The sequence below is a fragment of the Oryx dammah genome, unplaced genomic scaffold (genome assembly GCF_014754425.2).
Source record: "Oryx dammah isolate SB20612 unplaced genomic scaffold, SCBI_Odam_1.1 HiC_scaffold_12, whole genome shotgun sequence".
NCBI classification, from domain to species: Eukaryota; Metazoa; Chordata; class Mammalia; order Artiodactyla; family Bovidae; genus Oryx; species Oryx dammah.
In genome coordinates, this window is record NW_024070196.1 from 15,543,916 (window position 1) to 15,562,598 (window position 18,683).

Consider the following 18,683-nt stretch of genomic DNA (forward strand, 5'->3'; position numbering starts at 1 on the left):
GGAAATGCCTTTAGAGACTGTACTATTAAATGAATTGGAAACATAATTTTGTGTAGCACTTTTCTTGGTTAATTAGGTGTTAGAAAAGTTTCAGCACTGATTACAAGTCTAGTCAACTTTCTGAAATAATTTAACGTTTTAAACAATTAATTTAATTGGGTTTCTGTGATAGCAAAACACTCTGATCGTGTAGGTTAATTTAGGCTTGTACATAAGATTATAATAGCTCTATTTTTTAAAAGTCTGATTTATTTAATTTCTGGCTGCGGCTGTAGTTTTAACAATTACCTAACTTGAACAACTGCATTTAGTTTTCCATAATAAATATTTGGAAAGTAAGTTCATGTTAGTAAATTACTCACGTTCTAGTGAGCTAATGCATGTAAAAAACCTCTCTTTTGGAGGTCAGGAGAGAATCTCTATTAACTCCATGAATGTGAGAATGTCCTTTCTCTGTTCAACTTGTTTGTTGGAAAAATTAATGACATATGAATCTAGATAATAATTATCTAGTCAATAAGGAAGAGATTGAAACTGAAATGATCACTGGCCAAAAAAAAGTCTATTATTTGCCGAATTTTATTTATTAAATAATTGAGAGCTTTAAAGGTTTATTTTCTTCAAAAGTCAGTAAACAATTAAACCCGGTAGGAATATGGGGATTTTTGTGACAATCTGTGCAAAGAAATAGACTAATCTAGCACTCTCCATGTTTTAGCTGGTAAAGATGACATATTGCTGTTCTTTCTCTACATCTCTACAGCAGATGCTGCCAACAGCTGGGATTCCAAGATTAGTTTGTCCAAAATATTAAAGCATGTCATCCCACCAAAGTATTATATTGACCCAGTTTTTGTGGCTTCCAGTAATTATACTGTTCTCTAGAAAATTGTGATTTAACACTGATGGGTTTGGGGCTAAATCTGCCTACTCTCCTTCAATAATTGTTAAAGAATAACGATAAACTTCTGATCTTTTAGATTCCGATCCATTCAAGCAAAATGTGAGACTAAGAAAACTTTATTCTTTAGCCATATCCCTAACTCATATTTTTAGTTGAACTACTTTTCTATATCAGGAAACATTTCAGCATCCAGATTAGTCAATTAATTTCCTTTCTTCGTGTCGTAAGTGTAAATCAAATGTAATATTAGTTTCGATTCTTAAGCTAGGAGAACATTTACTATGCTTTATTATGGCAAAAAGTGTTTATGTCACATAAGCACAATAGATGGTTCGCATTAGTCTGTATTAAGTGTTTGGTAATTTCATAGCGTATAGAAACAATAGCACACATTCACAGCAATACTTATTTCAGGCCTTTTTGGAATAAAGTCTCTATACAACCTGAAAAAAACGTGGTTTCTCTGCAACTCAAAATTCCCAAGGCTTGAATTTTTGAGTAAGATTTACATTTTTCTGATGTGTTCTTTACCAAATTCTCACAGTTTATTTTGTATTTCACCTTTCTCTAATGGTGTGTAGAACAAATATGAAGGTTTCAGTTTGATGAGATGATTGATACAGCTATGTATATTGTCATTATTGCTGGCAGTGAGCATACATGGTTGCAAAATACTGTTGATGACAAAACTTATCTAGCCAGATTCCTCATCTATGAACAATCTTCAGTGACCTGTAGTCTCAACTTCTCTTGCCAGTTTTTGTTCATCTTAGACCTTACCTCTAGGGAAAATAGTTGAGGTCATGCATAATGTCCCTATGCAAATTGATATTCCAAAGCATTTCTGTTCAGTTCTCTGACTGGCTAGAATTATGCTATGTGAAACCATTGACCTGATCTTAATAAGAAGGAAATTAATCATTCTCACTTTTTAAAAGTAATGATATCTTATAGGCAGCTAGATACTAATCTGATTGATCTTTTTCTAATGCACTACCTTATGATTTTGTTACCTAAAGTCAGTAAGAGGTCTACTAAAATATGGCCATTTACTTTCAAAGTTTATATTATATATACATTCAACTCCAAAGTATTTTGTATAATAAAGCATTATTCTTGCATCCCATGATCACACAGTCTCGTAAGCACTGAATACAGTCAGTTGTTTATATGTCTATTTCTTCCATACATTCAACTTTATAAACTGCTTAAGGGCAAAGACAATGCCATGCTCACTTTTGTGTCCCTCTAGTTAGCAGAGCACTAGCTCATAAAAGGTACCCAATATACATTTGTAGAATACATTAATGACTTTGAAGTTTCCTCTCAAATTACTGTTCTTGTCTTCCTTCATATTTGGAAACATGGAATAATTTTAACTTAACTCAGCACCACGTCAGGTACCTTTTCCTCCATTAGAACTCAGGATTTTTTTTTTTTTTTGAGGATTTTGTTTCTCTCTTCCAATTAAAAGTACCCAGTTAAATCCCTCTTTCCTTAGTGCATATTTCCCAGAGTCATATTCAACTCTGAAGCAACTATTCAAGTCATTTTCACTATTATCTCCAAGTATAGAAGTGGTAAAATTCAGGATGGACATAGAACATCAGAGATGACCAAAGTTAATAAAATGATGAGTGAAGGTCTCCAACAGCTTCCAGAAACCTAGTGGTGGTAATTTGCATTTTTTATTTGATTATTTATGTGCTGATTGCAAAGGTTCTAGTTACACAGAAATAATTTCAGATATTTCCCAGCAAATATGAATTGAAAGTAGGTATTTTACCCTTGTCTCAGCTTTTTCTTTTTCCTTCCTAAGTCATGCCTAATAGGGTTGTCTAGTTTGGTTAATCTTATTACAAAGAGGGAACACTGAAAGCATCCGTTCTTCGCATCAGAAAAGACAGGGAGAATTAGGCCAGTTGTTCCCTGCATGGCAATGGAAAGTGTTCCATCATCTGTTTTCTTGATGGATAGGAAAACTTCCTGAACTTCTCCAGTCCATTTCACCCAAGAGAGATGTGCTCTGAATTCTTATCTGATATTAAAGTCCACAAAAGGTGATTAAGCAAAGTTCATGACTGTCCATTAAAATGCACAAATGTTCTTTTCATAAAGAAAAGAAACCCCAAATGAGATCTTTATGGGCATGCATATTCATGAAATCCTACCAATTTCAAGAGTTTTCCACATGCAGTTAATCCATTCACCTTCAGCCCCCTGTTTTATAGCACCTCATACAGTGTTTGATACAGACCGGTTCAATGTATTTTTCAGAATTAATGGAAGAATAGTGAACTGATGGATTTGCTGGCTCAGCAGTTTGTCTTCCAACTCAAGTCACTGTTTTTGACAGAGATATTTTATTTTTATTCCTGTAAGACTGATTTTCCTGTGGTTTTTATATTGGATACCATCATTTCCCTTGGATACTTTCTTGACTGTTACAATGTCTGGTTTGATGGTGTACAGCTGAAACCCAATTACCAATTTAAAATTAAAAGCTTTAGTAAATCAGTCATTTTTAATTTATTATTAAACAAAAGCTTTGTTTCATATTTCCATGGATTGGAATCTATAGCTTGATGTGACACATGTTAGGGTAAACTCAGCCATTCAGAATATGAGCTTATTTCTAACTTCAATTTGAAGATACTTGTGATAATAGTTCTTTTAGTTGTATCTTATTTTATTTTTACTCCTAAATAGCAGGCTATTAAGTTAATCAGCAAATGTTAATTAAGCATCAGTAATATGCAGCAATGTCATGGGTGCTTGGCAGAAAACAAATGCAGTCAAAAAAAGAAAAATGGATTCTGACCTCAACAGCCATATCATCTCATTCAAGTAAATGGCCAGCACTCATAAAACAAGCAGAGATACTGAAAGATATTCTCAGAACGAAAGTAGTTATGTGACACATTAAAAATGTCAAAAGAATTCAGAGAGAAGTTACATGAAGGTTGAAGAGGATGAAAAAAACGTGTCTTCCTTCCTTGTTTCATTCATTAATTTATTCGTTCTTTTATTTATCTATAAGCTAAGCTAAGCTAAGTCACTTCAGTCGTGTCCGACTCTGTGCGACCCCATAGACGGCAGCCCACCAGGCTCCCCTCTCCCTGGGATTCTCCAGGCAAGAACACTGGAGTGGTGAATACTAGGGGCTTCCCAAATGATGCTAGTGGTTAAGAACCCACCTGCCAATGCAAGAGATTGTGGGTTCGATCCCTGGGTCATGAAGATCCCCTGGAGGAGGGCATGGTAACCCTCTCCAGTATTCTAGCCTGGAGAATCCCATGGACAGAGAAGCCTGGCTGGCTGCAGTCCATGGGGTCACAAAGAATCAGACACAACCGAAGCAACTTAGCATGCATGCATGATGAGTACTAGGACCTGGGAAGAAAAGAATTAATAAATAATGGTCATTTCCCTTATAGAGCCCACTGTGTATTAAAAAGAAAAGATGCATTAAGCAGAGAGAGAATAGCAGGAACAGTTCTTAGATGTGTGGAACCAGAAAAGGTGAGAATTTCGATTGATGGAAGGTAAAGGAAAAGGCCCTTGAAGCATAAAAAGCAGCATGTGTCAAGTTAGAAACACTAGTTCCTCCAAGGTTTCCTTCATATCTTTGATATTCAGCACTCAGCAGGCAGGTAGCCTATGCCCAGAAAATATATGTTGAGCTAATTAGCAGCATGTTTCTAGGGCAGCAAGGAGACTGACCTGGATGAAGTTTTCATTATGAAAACTAAAGAGAAATGTGTAGAGTTGGGATCTTGGTTGACTCAACTACAAGCTCTAAGTTGAGAGAAGAGAAGATACTTGCTGCAGTACTCAGCCTGCTTTTGATCAGAAGAGGGATGGCACAAGCCTGGTTATCAGTGAAGATAAATGTGGCTCTTGTGTGTAGGCTGGATCATGTGAGAGCTAATCAATAGGTCTGGGCAAGATCCAAACCAGGGACTTTGGAGAGGTCACCTATTGGAGAAACAGTGACTGACTATCTGAATCACTTGTGTAGATAGGCACTGAATTTCAGGCTAAGGCCAGCAGTGTGGTCATTGGGAAACCGAGGTCAGGGATTATTGCATGAGTAAGTGGATGAAATTAAGCAGGAGGATGAATAAGAAGCAAAGGTTGGGGGCATCTCAATTCTGATGGATGTCACATATCTGGCTGATTTTAGTGGACATGATATGTATGTCGTGGACATGGTGTTTATATACATGTGTGTAGGTATTGTGTAGTGTGTAGCTTGGGCCATGAATGTGCCATTTTGTACCATAAAGTATTATATGTGCAACACCAGGATTCAGAAAGGAGAGTTACCAAGCTATGGAATGAACAGAGATTTGCAGTATGGAGGAACCAGGCTTGTAGAGTGCAGACTACTCTCAGTCAACTCAAGGACAGACTGAAGCTTCTTTGTAAAGATGAGATTGGTCTTGTTCATTTTCTAACTGGTTCTAATCAAAGTGCTCAGAAATTCATAGTGACCAGTGGCAAATTATGCATGGAGATAAAGATATAACAGGGTCCCCATATCAACTCTAGTTTAGCCTTTACATTCTTGCTGATCAGGTCATCCCTAGAAAAGTTAATCAGCTAAGGATTGCTGAAGGAGTTTTTTTTTTTTTTTTTTAATGTTAACTGCTGATCCAAAGTAATCAAGATTTCTCTTGAGCTCATAAATGTGTGACATGCTGAGTAAGCACCATATTCCCTACCCTCATGGTTCACTGGCCAGTTGTAATAGCTCCCTGGCTACTCATGTCTCCATCCTTCAAATGTGTGCATCCATTGCCACTGGCTTTGACCTGCATGTTAGCTTCGGTCCTAACCCAGAAATAAATAAGAAGCAAGATCAGAAGCTGACTCAGAATGGAATAAATAGTATTGCTTGCTCCCCACTGACTTTTCCCCTCATTGCTGAGCAATAGTTGATAGCTACTTCCCCTTCTAGAAGTTGGGTTTTTCTGAAGGTGTTATTAAGGTCAAGGACACCATTAAGCTCCATTTAATAAAGGTTAGACTTTAACCCACCAATGTTCAGTTACTGTCTTAAGTAGTAGGCTAATAACTGCTATTGGAGGGGGAGAAGAAGGAAGGTCCAGCCATCTACTTTTCTGATAGGTTGTCATTGGGTGTGTGTGTGTGTGTGTTTCTAAACCTGTCACGTGGCTGAGGGGATAAACAAAATCTGGAGGCAGATCATATTTCTCTTGCCTGAAAATGGGGAGGGGGAAGGTGGGAATCCAGTCTTCATGTTTCCACTGTCTTCTCCCTGCCAAGCAGGCGATCCTCTTCATGATTTTAGTGGGGATGAAAGTAGAGTACGTCCCAGCCATACCAGCCATCTAAACAAAAAGAAACCCCCACGTAGACTGGCCTCATGAATAAAAAGTCACCAAAATGAGAATGGATTTTTGCTGGTTATTTTCCTCGGTGCATATGCTTTCTCAGAGACATGATGGAAAATGGCTTGGTTAGAAGAGAAATCAGATACTCAAGGTACATCTTCAAAAATGTTTCCTACTCATTGTTAGCATCCTAGCTCCAAAATAATTATCTTGCTGGTAATTAATAATATTTCTTAATTATCTTCTAAGAAGTGAATTATCACCTTCTCTCCCTATAGTCCACTCCCTATTTCATATCTGGGGCCCACGAATGGATTTGGGGCCTTGTTACTAATGTTGTCCTCTGTTCATATTTGCCACTTATGTTCTTTGACCCAGACTGATTGGTCCTTTAGTCAAGTGATTGCTGCACCCCTAATTACATGGTACTGTTGATTTCAGACTTAAGGGTACATGAGACCAGCCTGCCTTTTTTGTAGAATCCTCTCTTAGTTCAGAATTTGCCATTGGGCTCATTTTAAAGCCTCAGATAACTGAAACCTAATCTTAGTCTTGTGAGGTGACATGCACGTGTACCTGACCCTTCCTGCCCTGAAGCTTGTCCCCAAAGTTCTGGTGATTTCATGAAGAGGGATTCCTACTGGATACCAGAATTCTGTGGGAAATCATAAAGAATGAATCAAGTCTTTGGAATCAAATGGAATTTCTCGTCTACCTCTACCATTTTAATATTGAATGTTATTCAGTATCTCTTACCAGAAGTTTCCTCATCTCTAAAATCTGAGTCAATAATATTATGTGGTGGTTTTTGCAGGTTAAATCAGCTAATGTAAGTAGCAATCCCCAATCTGCCTCTGGGTTGGAGTCCTCTCTCTTCCTCCCCTTTTGTTCCCTCTCCGCCTTTCTTCCAGGCCTTCTGTGATACACTTAGGACACATTTGTGCTTAGTCCCTCAGTCACATCCAGCTCTTTGCAGCCCTTTGGACTGTAGCCCACCAGGTTCCTCCATCCATGGGATTTTTCAGGCAAGAATACTGGAGTGGGTTGCCATTTCCTTCTCCTCTCAGATAACTCAGTCTAGTATGAGAGACAGCAATGTAAAGCAGTGACTTTAATCTACTTTGTCAATGCCTTAAAAGAGAAGGAAGCAGTGTCCGGCAAAGCTCAGGGTTCTCTCACCACCGGCCTGGCAGGATCTGCTCTCCAAAAGATAAAGAACAGAATGAGTCTGCTCAGAGTCTGCTGTTGAATGTGCCTTCAACAGAGTATCTGATTGTGCATAAATCATGTATTAGTGTCACATAAGCAACTGCTCTATTTCTTACCCCCCAAACATCCTCCCAGTTTGTGTGTCCTCCACCCATTTAAGTGTTTTCAGACTGTTTGCCACACACAATACAACCATTTACTATATGATTATTGATCTTAATCAATGAGTACACTTCAGTTTGTTCTTCGTGCCAATGAAGATCTCTGTACTGAATGCAAAGGTGACTTTTTTCTCACAGCAGAATTGTATAACCTCAGGTATCTATAAAGGAAGAAAAACAATGGCTAGGTGTAGAATGTAAAAGCATCCTCTTACATACCCTTCTGTCTGTGCTCTTCAAAGATGTGATTAAGAGCAGTTGATCCATCCTTTATATGCCTTTACATAAGAAAGACAGCATGTACTACTACTCATCTTTGATCAAAACATAAAGTTTCTCTCATCATGAGTAACAGGAAGAGAGTTGAAAGCCTATCTCCTCTACAGAGCTAATCTAAAAATTAAGAGAAATTCTTTCCTCCTTTTTTCCTCAGTAACAGAGTTTGTCCACAGTATTAGCTGGAGAATTGCTTCATTTTTCAAATTATAGTCTGAAAAATAAGGTTGATGGTGGTGATTAAGGCATATTCAGAATAGGGACCATTTTGTTTGGTTATGGGCTTCCCTGGTAGCTGATAAAGCTACCTGGTAAAGTTACCTGGTAAAGAATCCACCTGCAATGCAGGAGACCCGGTTCAGTTCCTGGGTCAGGAAGATCCCTTGGAGAAGGGATAGGCTACCCACTCCAGTATTCTTGGGCTTCCCTGGTGGCTCAGATGATAAACTGCCTGCAATGTGGGTGACCTGGGTTCTGTCCCTGGGTTAGGAAGATCTCCTGGAGGAGGGCATGGTTTCCACTCCAGTATTCTTACCTGGAGAATCCCATGGACAAAGGAGCCTGGTGAGCTACAGTCCATGAGGTCACAAAGAGTCAGATACGACTGAGCAACTAAGCATAGCATAGCATAGCACAGTTTGGTTATATGGTCTGGAATATAAACTCACCAAATCTCAGTGAGTGATGTCACAAACTCAGCTTGCTTACATTTCTCCAGCATTGCCTCCTAGAAGTGATGAGCTTTTTAGGTCTCAAGATTTCCGCTTCATTTTTTCAGGTACTAGGCAGAAGATGATATAATTTATGGATTTATCAGCTTTAATTCTTGGGAGGAATGATCTGTGTTTAGAGAAAAAATTGCTATGGTTACTTGTGATTAACAGCATATTTTGTACTCATGATAGAGGGTTATGAAAAGCAAGTATGATTTATCTAGGAAAGCCAGCAAGGATAGGATGTGATTTTGCAAATTGCAATAAATTTACCAAGAACTTTTGTAGAAACCATGTCATTGGGTCATTGGACTCCCACTGGAAAATCACCTCGTTTCTGAGCACCTAAAGAGTTTATTGGGAGAAGGCAATGGCACCCCACTCCAGTACTCTTGCCTGGAAAATCCCATGGGCGGAGGAGCCTGGTAGGCTGCAGTTCATGGGGTCGCAAAGAGTTGGACACGACTCAGTGACTTCACTTGCACTTTTCACTTTTATGCATTGGAGAAGGAAATGGCAACCCACTCCAATGTTCTTGCCTGGAGAATCCCAGGGGCGGTGGAGCCTGGTGGGCTGCCGTCTATGGTGGGGTCACACAGAGTCGGACACGACTGAAGCGACTTAGCAGCAGCAGCAAAGAGTTTATTGAAATTTCAGCTTCGTGTTCCCAATGGTTCTTTTTTTTTAATTTTTATTTTATATTGGTTTTACAGTGTTGTGTTAGTTCCAATTATACAGCAGAGTGATTCAGTTATACATATATTCATTCTTTTCAGATTTTTTCCCCATGTAGGCTGTTGCAGAATACTGAGTAGAGTTCCCTGTGCTATACAGTTGGTCTTTGTTGATAATTTGTTTTATACATAGTGTGTATCTGTTCATCTGAAACTGTTCTGGTTGACTTGGTGACACCCACAGATATGCATTTTAATTCTCTAGGTCATTCTGTTAGGATGATCTGAAGACCATGCTTTAAGAACTCCTAATTCTTAGAGTCGTCAAATTCATAGCAACAAAAAGTACAGTGGTGGTTACCAGGGTTGGGTGAAAGGATGAATGGACAATTCATGTTACAGGGTACTAATTTTCAGCTTAGGAAGATGAAAAATTGCTGGAGCCGGATGGTGATGATGGCTGCACACCAGTGAGAATGTATCAATACTGAATGCCACTGAACGGTATGCTTAAAAATGGTTAAAATGGTCAGCTTTGCATTATGTCTATATTATCATGATAAAAGGAAAAACAAGAAATTTGAATGCAAGCGGCGGTCATTATTTTAAAATATTGGTGAATCTTTGCTTTCGTACTAATTATTGATAAATAAAATAGATATCTCCAGTGTAAAATGTAATTTGTGCTCAATTAGGGATCCATGTTGTACGATACTTCCTCATTGCTTTATGACAGGGCAAAAACAATGACCTAAATCGAAAGATCATAACACTTGATGTATGCTTTATTAAGAGAAAATAGATTTCTTGTCTATGCATAATTTGCCCAAAGGAATGGGGGTATTAGAGTCACTCAGTCTTCATGATTGTTCCTCTTCCTGCTGTTCTCAAGTGGATTCATCAGATTTTGCCTCATCTTGGTTTTGCAATAAAGATCCATGGTGATACTCATGCTCTTTTCAGGACAGGGTGTGGGCCAGTGTGGGGAAGAGCCTGAACTGCATTATTGCGATGGTGGATAAACTGATCGAAAGAGAGAGCGGTGGTGAGGGAAGCAGCGCCAGCAGCAAAGATGTAGAAAAGGACTCTTCTCCAGAGGACTCCATCATAACTCATCCAAAGGGTAAGTAATCATTTTTTTTTCCCAATCGTTGACTGAGTAAACAAAATGAGAAAGCCAAGATAAAATGAGATAGAAAAAAGAGGAGTCAATAGTGCTTTTGATGAAAGTGCTGATAGTGTGCTTTTCCACTGCTCTGGCTGGGGTGATGGAAGGCTATTTATCAAATTGCATCTCGGTTGTGTTTTCAGAACTGCTTGCAATGCTCATTTTTTTTTTTTAACTACATAAAATCCCTCTTGAAAGGAGAGCAGTGTTTTCTTTTAAAGAGTCTGATATAGTTTAATCTACTTTTATACACATTCCTCCAAAATTTTATTAGGAAGAAAAACCAGCATCTGAAAACACTTAGAAACTTTGAGGACTATCAGAATGCAGCATCTTAAAAAGGCTTCAGAAAAGAAGGTGATATGGTAAAATGCTGTTCACCTTATTCTGAGGGAGTGAATTGGTGAGTTATTTCAAAAACATGAAGAAGTCTTAATTCCATGTAAGAAGAATGTGTTTGTGTGTTATTCCAAAGACATATTTTCATGAAGCTTAAATTTTCATAGATACATGTATAGGCAGGTACACTGATGGATACATATGCATACACGTATGGGTGTCTGTGTCACTGTAGACACACACACGCACGTACGTATGTATAGAGACAGAGATGGATATTTTCAAAGGTGTCTTATTACAAGGTTGACTAACAAATATGGCTTCTTTTGTTAAAATTTTTTTGTTAATTTCATTAATTTTGACAACAAAAACTAAGACAGATATCTGCACTTCTCTATTATAGAAAGACTTGCTCCTAGAGTCATTCCAGCCAGATTCTTGAGTGTTTGGAGATAAAAAGCGTTGCCCTACCCTCTTCTAAAATCTACTTTCCCTTTTCCTTAAGGAAAATGAGTATAAGAAAATACGGCTGGTTATCAAATTAAATTGTTTTCTCAATTTGTTTTCCTGATTTTTTTATTACTCACATTTTCATCAGGAGTTTAATTACAGGAAACATCAGTCTTTCATCACCTGATTAACAGGAGAACCATGTCTAAATCACATCCATCAACAGTGGCTTTCTAAAGTTTTCTTGTTGTAGATGGTTCTCACCCTCCATATTACATTCACTTAGGTGGAAAGTTTACACTGATATATTTTTTTTAGGTTCTACTTGATTTAACTGTACATGAGGATTTTCTTTTTTAATAATATCAATTTTATTAATGAAGCTGGTCCAGATTTATAAATTCACATAAATCAAAAGGAAAGCCTATCATAATTTATGTCAAAAAGAAATCGTATACTTCAGTTTTCTTTAATTGAATATTTATTGACCATCAGCGATGAGCCAGGCACTGTGCTGTGCTGTGGAAAACGAGGTAAAGAAGCAGAACCCATATTAGTTATTTGTTCTGTCCATTAAGTGTTGAAGGCACTTGGAGCAGAGTAAGATTAAGAGGTTAAGGGATACTGAATTTTGCCACAATTTTTGATGTTCCCGAAAACTGCTTATTGATGAGAACAGAGTTCCAAAGTATTGGAAATTATGCATTTATTCATATCTTGTATTTTATCAGAAGATCATATCTGTGCAATCAGTTTCCATTTAAAAAGTAAAAATATTTGGTAGGTAAGTCATCTGTAAAATTAGATGAATCACCTTCATTTGAATGTAAAATATTCTTTGGATATAGCCTAAAAACCATGTAGAATTTGCTCCTAAAGTGAATTAATAACTACATCAGTTTTGTGGATGGTTGGAGTCAAATTATAACACAGTGTCCTATAATTTATTCCATTATTTATTAATTGTTATTAATATCTTATTTTACATGTTTATTTCATTCATTCTTTTTTGAGTTATAAATGTTTTTAGGAGATAAGACACTGTTTAAATTTATAAAATGAAATACATACTTTGGTCTGAAAATTATTTAGTATTAGATAATGTATTACTTAGTATTAGATAATGTAGTATTATCAAATAATTCTAAACTTAAAGCTGTTAACATTTTATGTGTTGGATGATTGTGCATAGAATGTACAATGGAATGTTTTGGTAAAGAGATTGGTTCATAAAAGAGATGATTAACAAATATAAATGTGATGTATTACAAATAAATGTATGCTCAAGTATACTTACAATATATAAAATATGTGATGGATGTTATTGCATATTTAGGTGGGATTGTTAATAAGTTATTTAAGTAAAATTTATTTTTGTTAAATAATAAAAATAATTATTATTAATTTATTTTAATCTTCCTCCTAATTTAGGAAAAATGCACTTTTAGTTTCTACCCTGAACTTTGTCACATTAAACAATGCAACAGAGAAATTAATAATGACTTTCTGAACTATAAAGCAAACAAGCTAAACTTGCAATTTACATATACTACCCCCTTAACTATTTCAGAAAAAAAGATATTTGAGGTCAGTTCAGTTCAGTTGCTCAGTTGTGTCCAGCTCTTTGGCACCCCATGAACTGCAGCACGCCAGGCCTCCGTGTCCAACTTCCGGGGTCCACCCAAACTCATGTCCATTGAGTCAGTGATGCCATCCAGCCATCTCATCCTCTGTTGTCTCCTCCTCCTCCTGCCTTCAATTTTCTCAGCATCAGAGTCTTTTCCAATGAGTCACCTCTTCGCATCCCAGGTGGCCAAATTGTTGGAGTTTCAGATTTAGCATCAGTCATTCCAAAGAACACCCAGGACTGATCTCCTTCAGAATGGACTGGTTGGATCTCCTTGCAGTCCAAGGGACTCTCAAGAGTCTTCTCCAACACCACAGTTCAAAAGCATCAATTCTTTGATGCTCAGCTTTCTTTATAGTCAAACTCTCATATCCATACATGACTACTAGAAAAACCATAGCCTTGACTAGACAGACCTTTGTTGACAAAGTAATGTCTCTGCTTTTTAATATGCTGTCTAGGTTGGTCATAACTTTCCTTCCAAGGAGTAAACATCTTTTAATTTCATGGCTGTAATCACCGTCTGCAGTGATTTTGGAGCCCCCCAAAATAAAGTCAGCCACTGTTTCCACTGTTTCCCCAACTATTTGCCATGAAGTGATGGGACCAGATGCCATGATCTTCATTTTCTAAATGTTGAGCTTTAAGCCAACTTTTTCACTCTCCTCTTTCACTTTCATCAAGAGACTCTTTAGTTCTTCACTTTCTGCCATAAGGGTGGTGTCATCTGCATATCTGAGGTGATTGATATTTCTCCCGGCAATCTTGATTCCAGCTTGTGCTTCTTCCAGCCCAGTCTTTCTCTTGATGTACTCTGCATAGAAGTTAAATAAGCAGGGTAACAATATACAGCCTTGACGTACTCCTTTTCCTATTTGGAACCAGTCTGTTGTTCCATGTCCAGTTCTAACTGTTGCTTCCTGACCTGCATACAGATTTCTCAAGAGGCAGGTTAGGTGGTCTGGTATTCCCATCTCTTTCAGAATTTTCCACAGTTTATTGTGATCCACACAGTCAAAGGCTTTGGCATAGTCAATAAAGCAGAAATAGATGTTTTTCTGGAACTCTCTTGCTTTTTCGATGATCCAGTGGATGTTAGCAATTTGATCTCTGGTTCCTCTGCCTTTTCTAAAACCATCTTGAGATATACATTGACTAATGACATGTTCTCAATTTAACTGCGTTTCAAAATTTTATTAGAAAAAAATCATTTTAAACATTTGAGAAGAAAAAGAAATAAGATTATGCACAATTTTCACTTTATTTCTGTTAGCCACACATTTTGAATATATGTTTACTCACACACATACACTGAAACCAAATGCTGTACACAGTATAAATATAAATGTACTTCTTGATATACTGCATATCATTATATTATGAGTATTTCCTCACAAACATTGTCTGGGAATAATGAGATGATAATGATGATAAACTATTTCATCAAAAGAGAAACCACTCTTTTAGGTATTTAATTAATATTATAATGCTGCATTTAACATGTAAGCATCTTTGAACATGAAAATCTTTCACTACATCTCAGAAATTGTCCTGTAAGTCAGATTGCTGCAAGTGGAATTATTTTATAAGGAAGAGTTACTCCTTCTCTCCCATGTATTTATTTATACAATGACTTGATATCAGTGTGGACTCATGAATACTTATTTTATCCTTTGGTTTATACGCCTCTTATGTTATTATTTATTTGGGGCTCAAATTGTTCAAGGGCTAGCTATTAGGAGCTCTTGGTGGCCTTTTGGTAGCTTCTCTTGCCATAGACTATGTATTTAGTTTCTCACTTACTTTCTTACTTTTACATTTTATCCACTCTCTTATTCTCTGGTTTCATAAAAAAAAAAAACTTGCTCTAGGTTCATCTGTATTTGCCCCAGCTTGTGGTTCAGCTATTTTCCAAGGAACTCTGGTTTCTTTTTTGGAGAATAGCATTTAGAAACCAACATTTAGTTGGGTGGGGATGTTTTAATGGTTCTTTGTAACAGTAGGTACTCTGAACAGCAGTACCTAGAAGCACTCTTTTATCTTACCAGCCTTAGATATTTTCAGTGATTTCATGCCATTTTGGGCGAAAATTATCATATTGCAGGTTCTTTAATTATTTGTGTCTTGATATTATGGTGCAGCGGTAAAGAATCCGCCTGCCAGTGCAGGAGACTCAAGAGATGCAGGTTTGATCTCTGAATCAGAAAGATTCCCCTGGAGTAGGAAATGGCAGCCCACTCCAGTGTTCTTGTCTGGAAAATTTCACAGACAGAGGAGCCTGGTGGGCTACAGTCCACGGGGATGAAAAGAGTCAGACATGACTGAACATGCATGCGTATGTACCTTATGTGATTTAATACTGTATTTCAAAATAATATTTTTGATAATGAAATCCAGGTCTTCAATAACACCACATTTATCCTCAGTCCATAGCTGTGGTGGAAAAGTCATTACATTATTTTCATTTTACAGTTAATTAATAAATTGATTTAGTGATTTGAGTCATCTAGAGTTTATTGTTATGTGTGATGTGCTAAATACTGATAGGCATTTCTTGCCACATCATCTATGAGTGATTGTTTTCCTAACATTAGAGTAGTTTTTTCCTTATAATTCAGTTCTGCAAATATTTTAATCAATAAAATAATTGTCAATTTCTGATCAATTAATCGATCAATTTAATAAAATTTTGTTCATGTGCTTTTGACTGTTGTGATTTATATTGGGATATGTTTTGAAATCTCATAATTAACCTTATGATAGTCCATTTTTCTTTCTTTACCATCATCTTGTATTTTTACATTATAATCATAATTCATGTTTCTTTGTTGGTTAAACAGATGGTCTTCTGAATTGATGCTACATTTATTCATTTTTAAATGTTCCTCTATAACTTCAGATGTTTCTCTTTTCAACTTGTAGATTTTTCTGTTTACAGTGTATCAGTTTAATAATGTTTTAAACCTGTAGTTTTGGAGGTTTTTTATTTTAGGTCTAGAATTTTGCACTATATCTTACTTCATAAATTTCTTTTCAGGATTGCTGCAGATAGTGCTGAGAGAAGAAAATCTTTCTGTACATTCTTTGAACGAGTAATAGAGTAACCGTTCCGAACTCTCATGCTGATGTATATTCATAATTTTTGTTAACAAACAAGATTGTCCTCTTATTTTTGCACATTTAAACATCCTTATAAGCAGGTGGCTCAGTTGGTAACGAATTTGCCTGCAATGCAGGAGACCTGGGTTTGATCCCTGGGTTTGGAAGATCCTTTGGAGAAGGAAATGGCAACACTCTCCAGTATTCTTGCCTGGAGAATTCCATAGACAGAGGAGCCTGGTGGGCTACAGTCCATGGGGTTGCAAAGAGACATGATCGAGTAACTAACACTTTCACTTTTTACTTTTCAACGGTATAGCATAAAGTATAATGTAACATAGGACTGCCTCCGTACTTTTACATACTATTCTATTAATGATATTTAAGTTTTTATTAGCTATTCCCTTGCAGCTCAGCTGGTAAAATATCAACCTGCAATGCGGGAGACCTAGGTTCGATCCCTGGGTTGGGAAAGTCCCCTGGAGAAGGGAAAGGCTACCCACTCCAATATTCTGGCCTAGAGAATTCTCTGGACTGTACAGTCCATGGGGTCTCAAAGAGCTGGACATGATTGAGCAACTTTCACTTTCACTAATAACTCCATTGAAATCCATAAACCTTGCTAAATTGGACTTATCCCTCAGGCTTCTCAAAATTCAAGTAATATTTAAGTATCACTCTGAACTGGACATTTTGAAATATTAGGGGCACAAGAAGATTAAGACCTGGTCTGTCTCAATTCTACCGAAGAGATTGATATCTAAACCCATGACTGTAATATAATATACTTTTGAGTACACGCTGAAAAATACCTGTTTCTTTCATCCATCATGCCTCAGTTCAGTTCAGTTCAGTCTCTCAGTCGTGTCTGACTCTTTGCAACCCCATGAATCGCAGCACGCCAGGCCTCCCTGTCCATCACCAACTCCCGGAGTTCACTCAAACTCAAGTCCACTGAGTTAGTGATGCCATCCAGCCATCTCATCCTCGGTCGTCCCCTTCTCCTCCTGCCCCCAATCCCTCCCAGCATCAGAGTCTTCTCCAATGAGTCAACTCTTCGCATGAGGTGGCCAAAGTACTGGAGTTTCAGCTTTAGCATCAGTCCTTCCAAAGAACACCCAGGACTGATCTCCCTTAGAATGGACTGGTTGGATCTCCTTGCAGTCCAAGGGACTCTCAAGAGTCTTCTTCAACACCACAGTTCAAAAGCATCAATTCTTCGGTGCTCAGCTTTCTTCACAGTCCAACTCTCACATCCATACATGACCACAAGAAAAACCATATGCCTACTGCCCTACTGAGGTTTATTTTATTCACATGTTGTAAACATTTCCTATCTACTCACAGAAGCAACAGATTACAATGATGAGAAAGCAGAGATAAATATAGATCCTTGAGGCACATTACAAAAAAGAATTGCATGCATTGAAATACACTGGTTAATCTCTACTCTGGGAACATGTGTTCATCCAGCTATATGTTGATCCATTCGTGTCATTGCATGGCCTGTATTTCTCTGTCTTGCACAAGGGTATCGTGAAGTGCCCTGTGAATGGTCAGATAACACCCTATGTCATTGAATACTTTTTTTTCCTCATCTACCCAGCTGTAAGTTCTGCCAAAAAGGAGATGAAGTTCCCCTGACATAGTTTTCCTAATGAGCCCAGTTTGCCTTCAAGTCATCACTTTTTCTTCACACAAAGGTGGTAAACTTCAGGCACATCACAGACTTAGTTCACTTACTAGTGGTTAGTTTCATGTCCTTTCCCAAGTCATAATTTTCCTTAAACTTTCAGACACACTCCTTATGGGACCTGAGAATTCACTTTTCCTCCCACATCTTTCACTATATTTCCGGCTGCCTCCAGTTAACAAAATTGGCTGATAACTACCAAGCATTTATTTTATTTCAATAATTTATTACCATTTATAATCCATAGCTTGCCAAAGATAAGTCATCTGAAAAAGACGCTCCATCCTCCAAATAGGGACAAATGGCTCAGACAGTAAAGCATCTGTCTGCAATGCAGGAGACCTGGGTTCGATCCCTGGGTCAGGAAGATCTGCTGGAGAAGGAAATGGCAATCCACTCCAGTACTATTGCCTGGAAAATCCCATGGACAGAGGAGCCTGGTAGGCTACAGTCCACGGGGTTGCAAAGAGTCGGACACGACTGAGCGACTTCACTTTCCAAGGCTTTTTGTTTGTTTGTTTTAAGCAAATCTCCCATGTTTTATCTTATATCTTTGGTTGGCCACAGTAACTATCTGCCTAATACACTGGAAATAATTAATGACTAGAACAATTAATCAGTTGACATTACTATATCTAAAATAGTTCATGGCATTAAGCCTTATGGAAGAGACACACCAAATACATGTTAGTTGAAAAACAAAGTGGAAGATCCCTTCATTCATTCAACAGATATTATTTGAACATCTATCCTATACCAGGCACTGTATCTAGAAACACATTCGGTCACTACCCTGTTCTTGACGTCTGGTGGATAAACAGTTGTATTTGAAAGAAGACACACAGATTTTCCAAAGACAGCTTCTGCAAGATAAAGAACATAGAAGAGGAAGTATACATTTGGGAGTCATCAGCAGATAGATGAAACTGGAGAAAATGAAAAGAGAAAGAAAAAAAAGATGAGCAAAATCTATCTTGCTGAGCCTTGGGGCATGGAAACTGCCTTCAACT

The 18,683-nt window shown here is 37.5% G+C and overlaps 1 protein-coding gene across 4 annotated transcripts in view; it reads left to right on the forward strand.

Annotated features, from left to right (window-relative positions):
- The window catches only part of INPP4B (inositol polyphosphate-4-phosphatase type II B), a 704,914-nt gene that overhangs the window by 580,955 nt on the left and 105,276 nt on the right, over positions 1 to 18,683 (forward strand). For all 4 annotated transcript variants that reach the window (XM_040250456.1, XM_040250457.1, XM_040250454.1 and 1 more), the window contains one exon: positions 10,261 to 10,420. In XM_040250456.1, the coding sequence (XP_040106390.1) occupies positions 10,261 to 10,420 (160 nt within the window). The remainder of the gene's footprint in view (positions 1 to 10,260; positions 10,421 to 18,683) is intronic.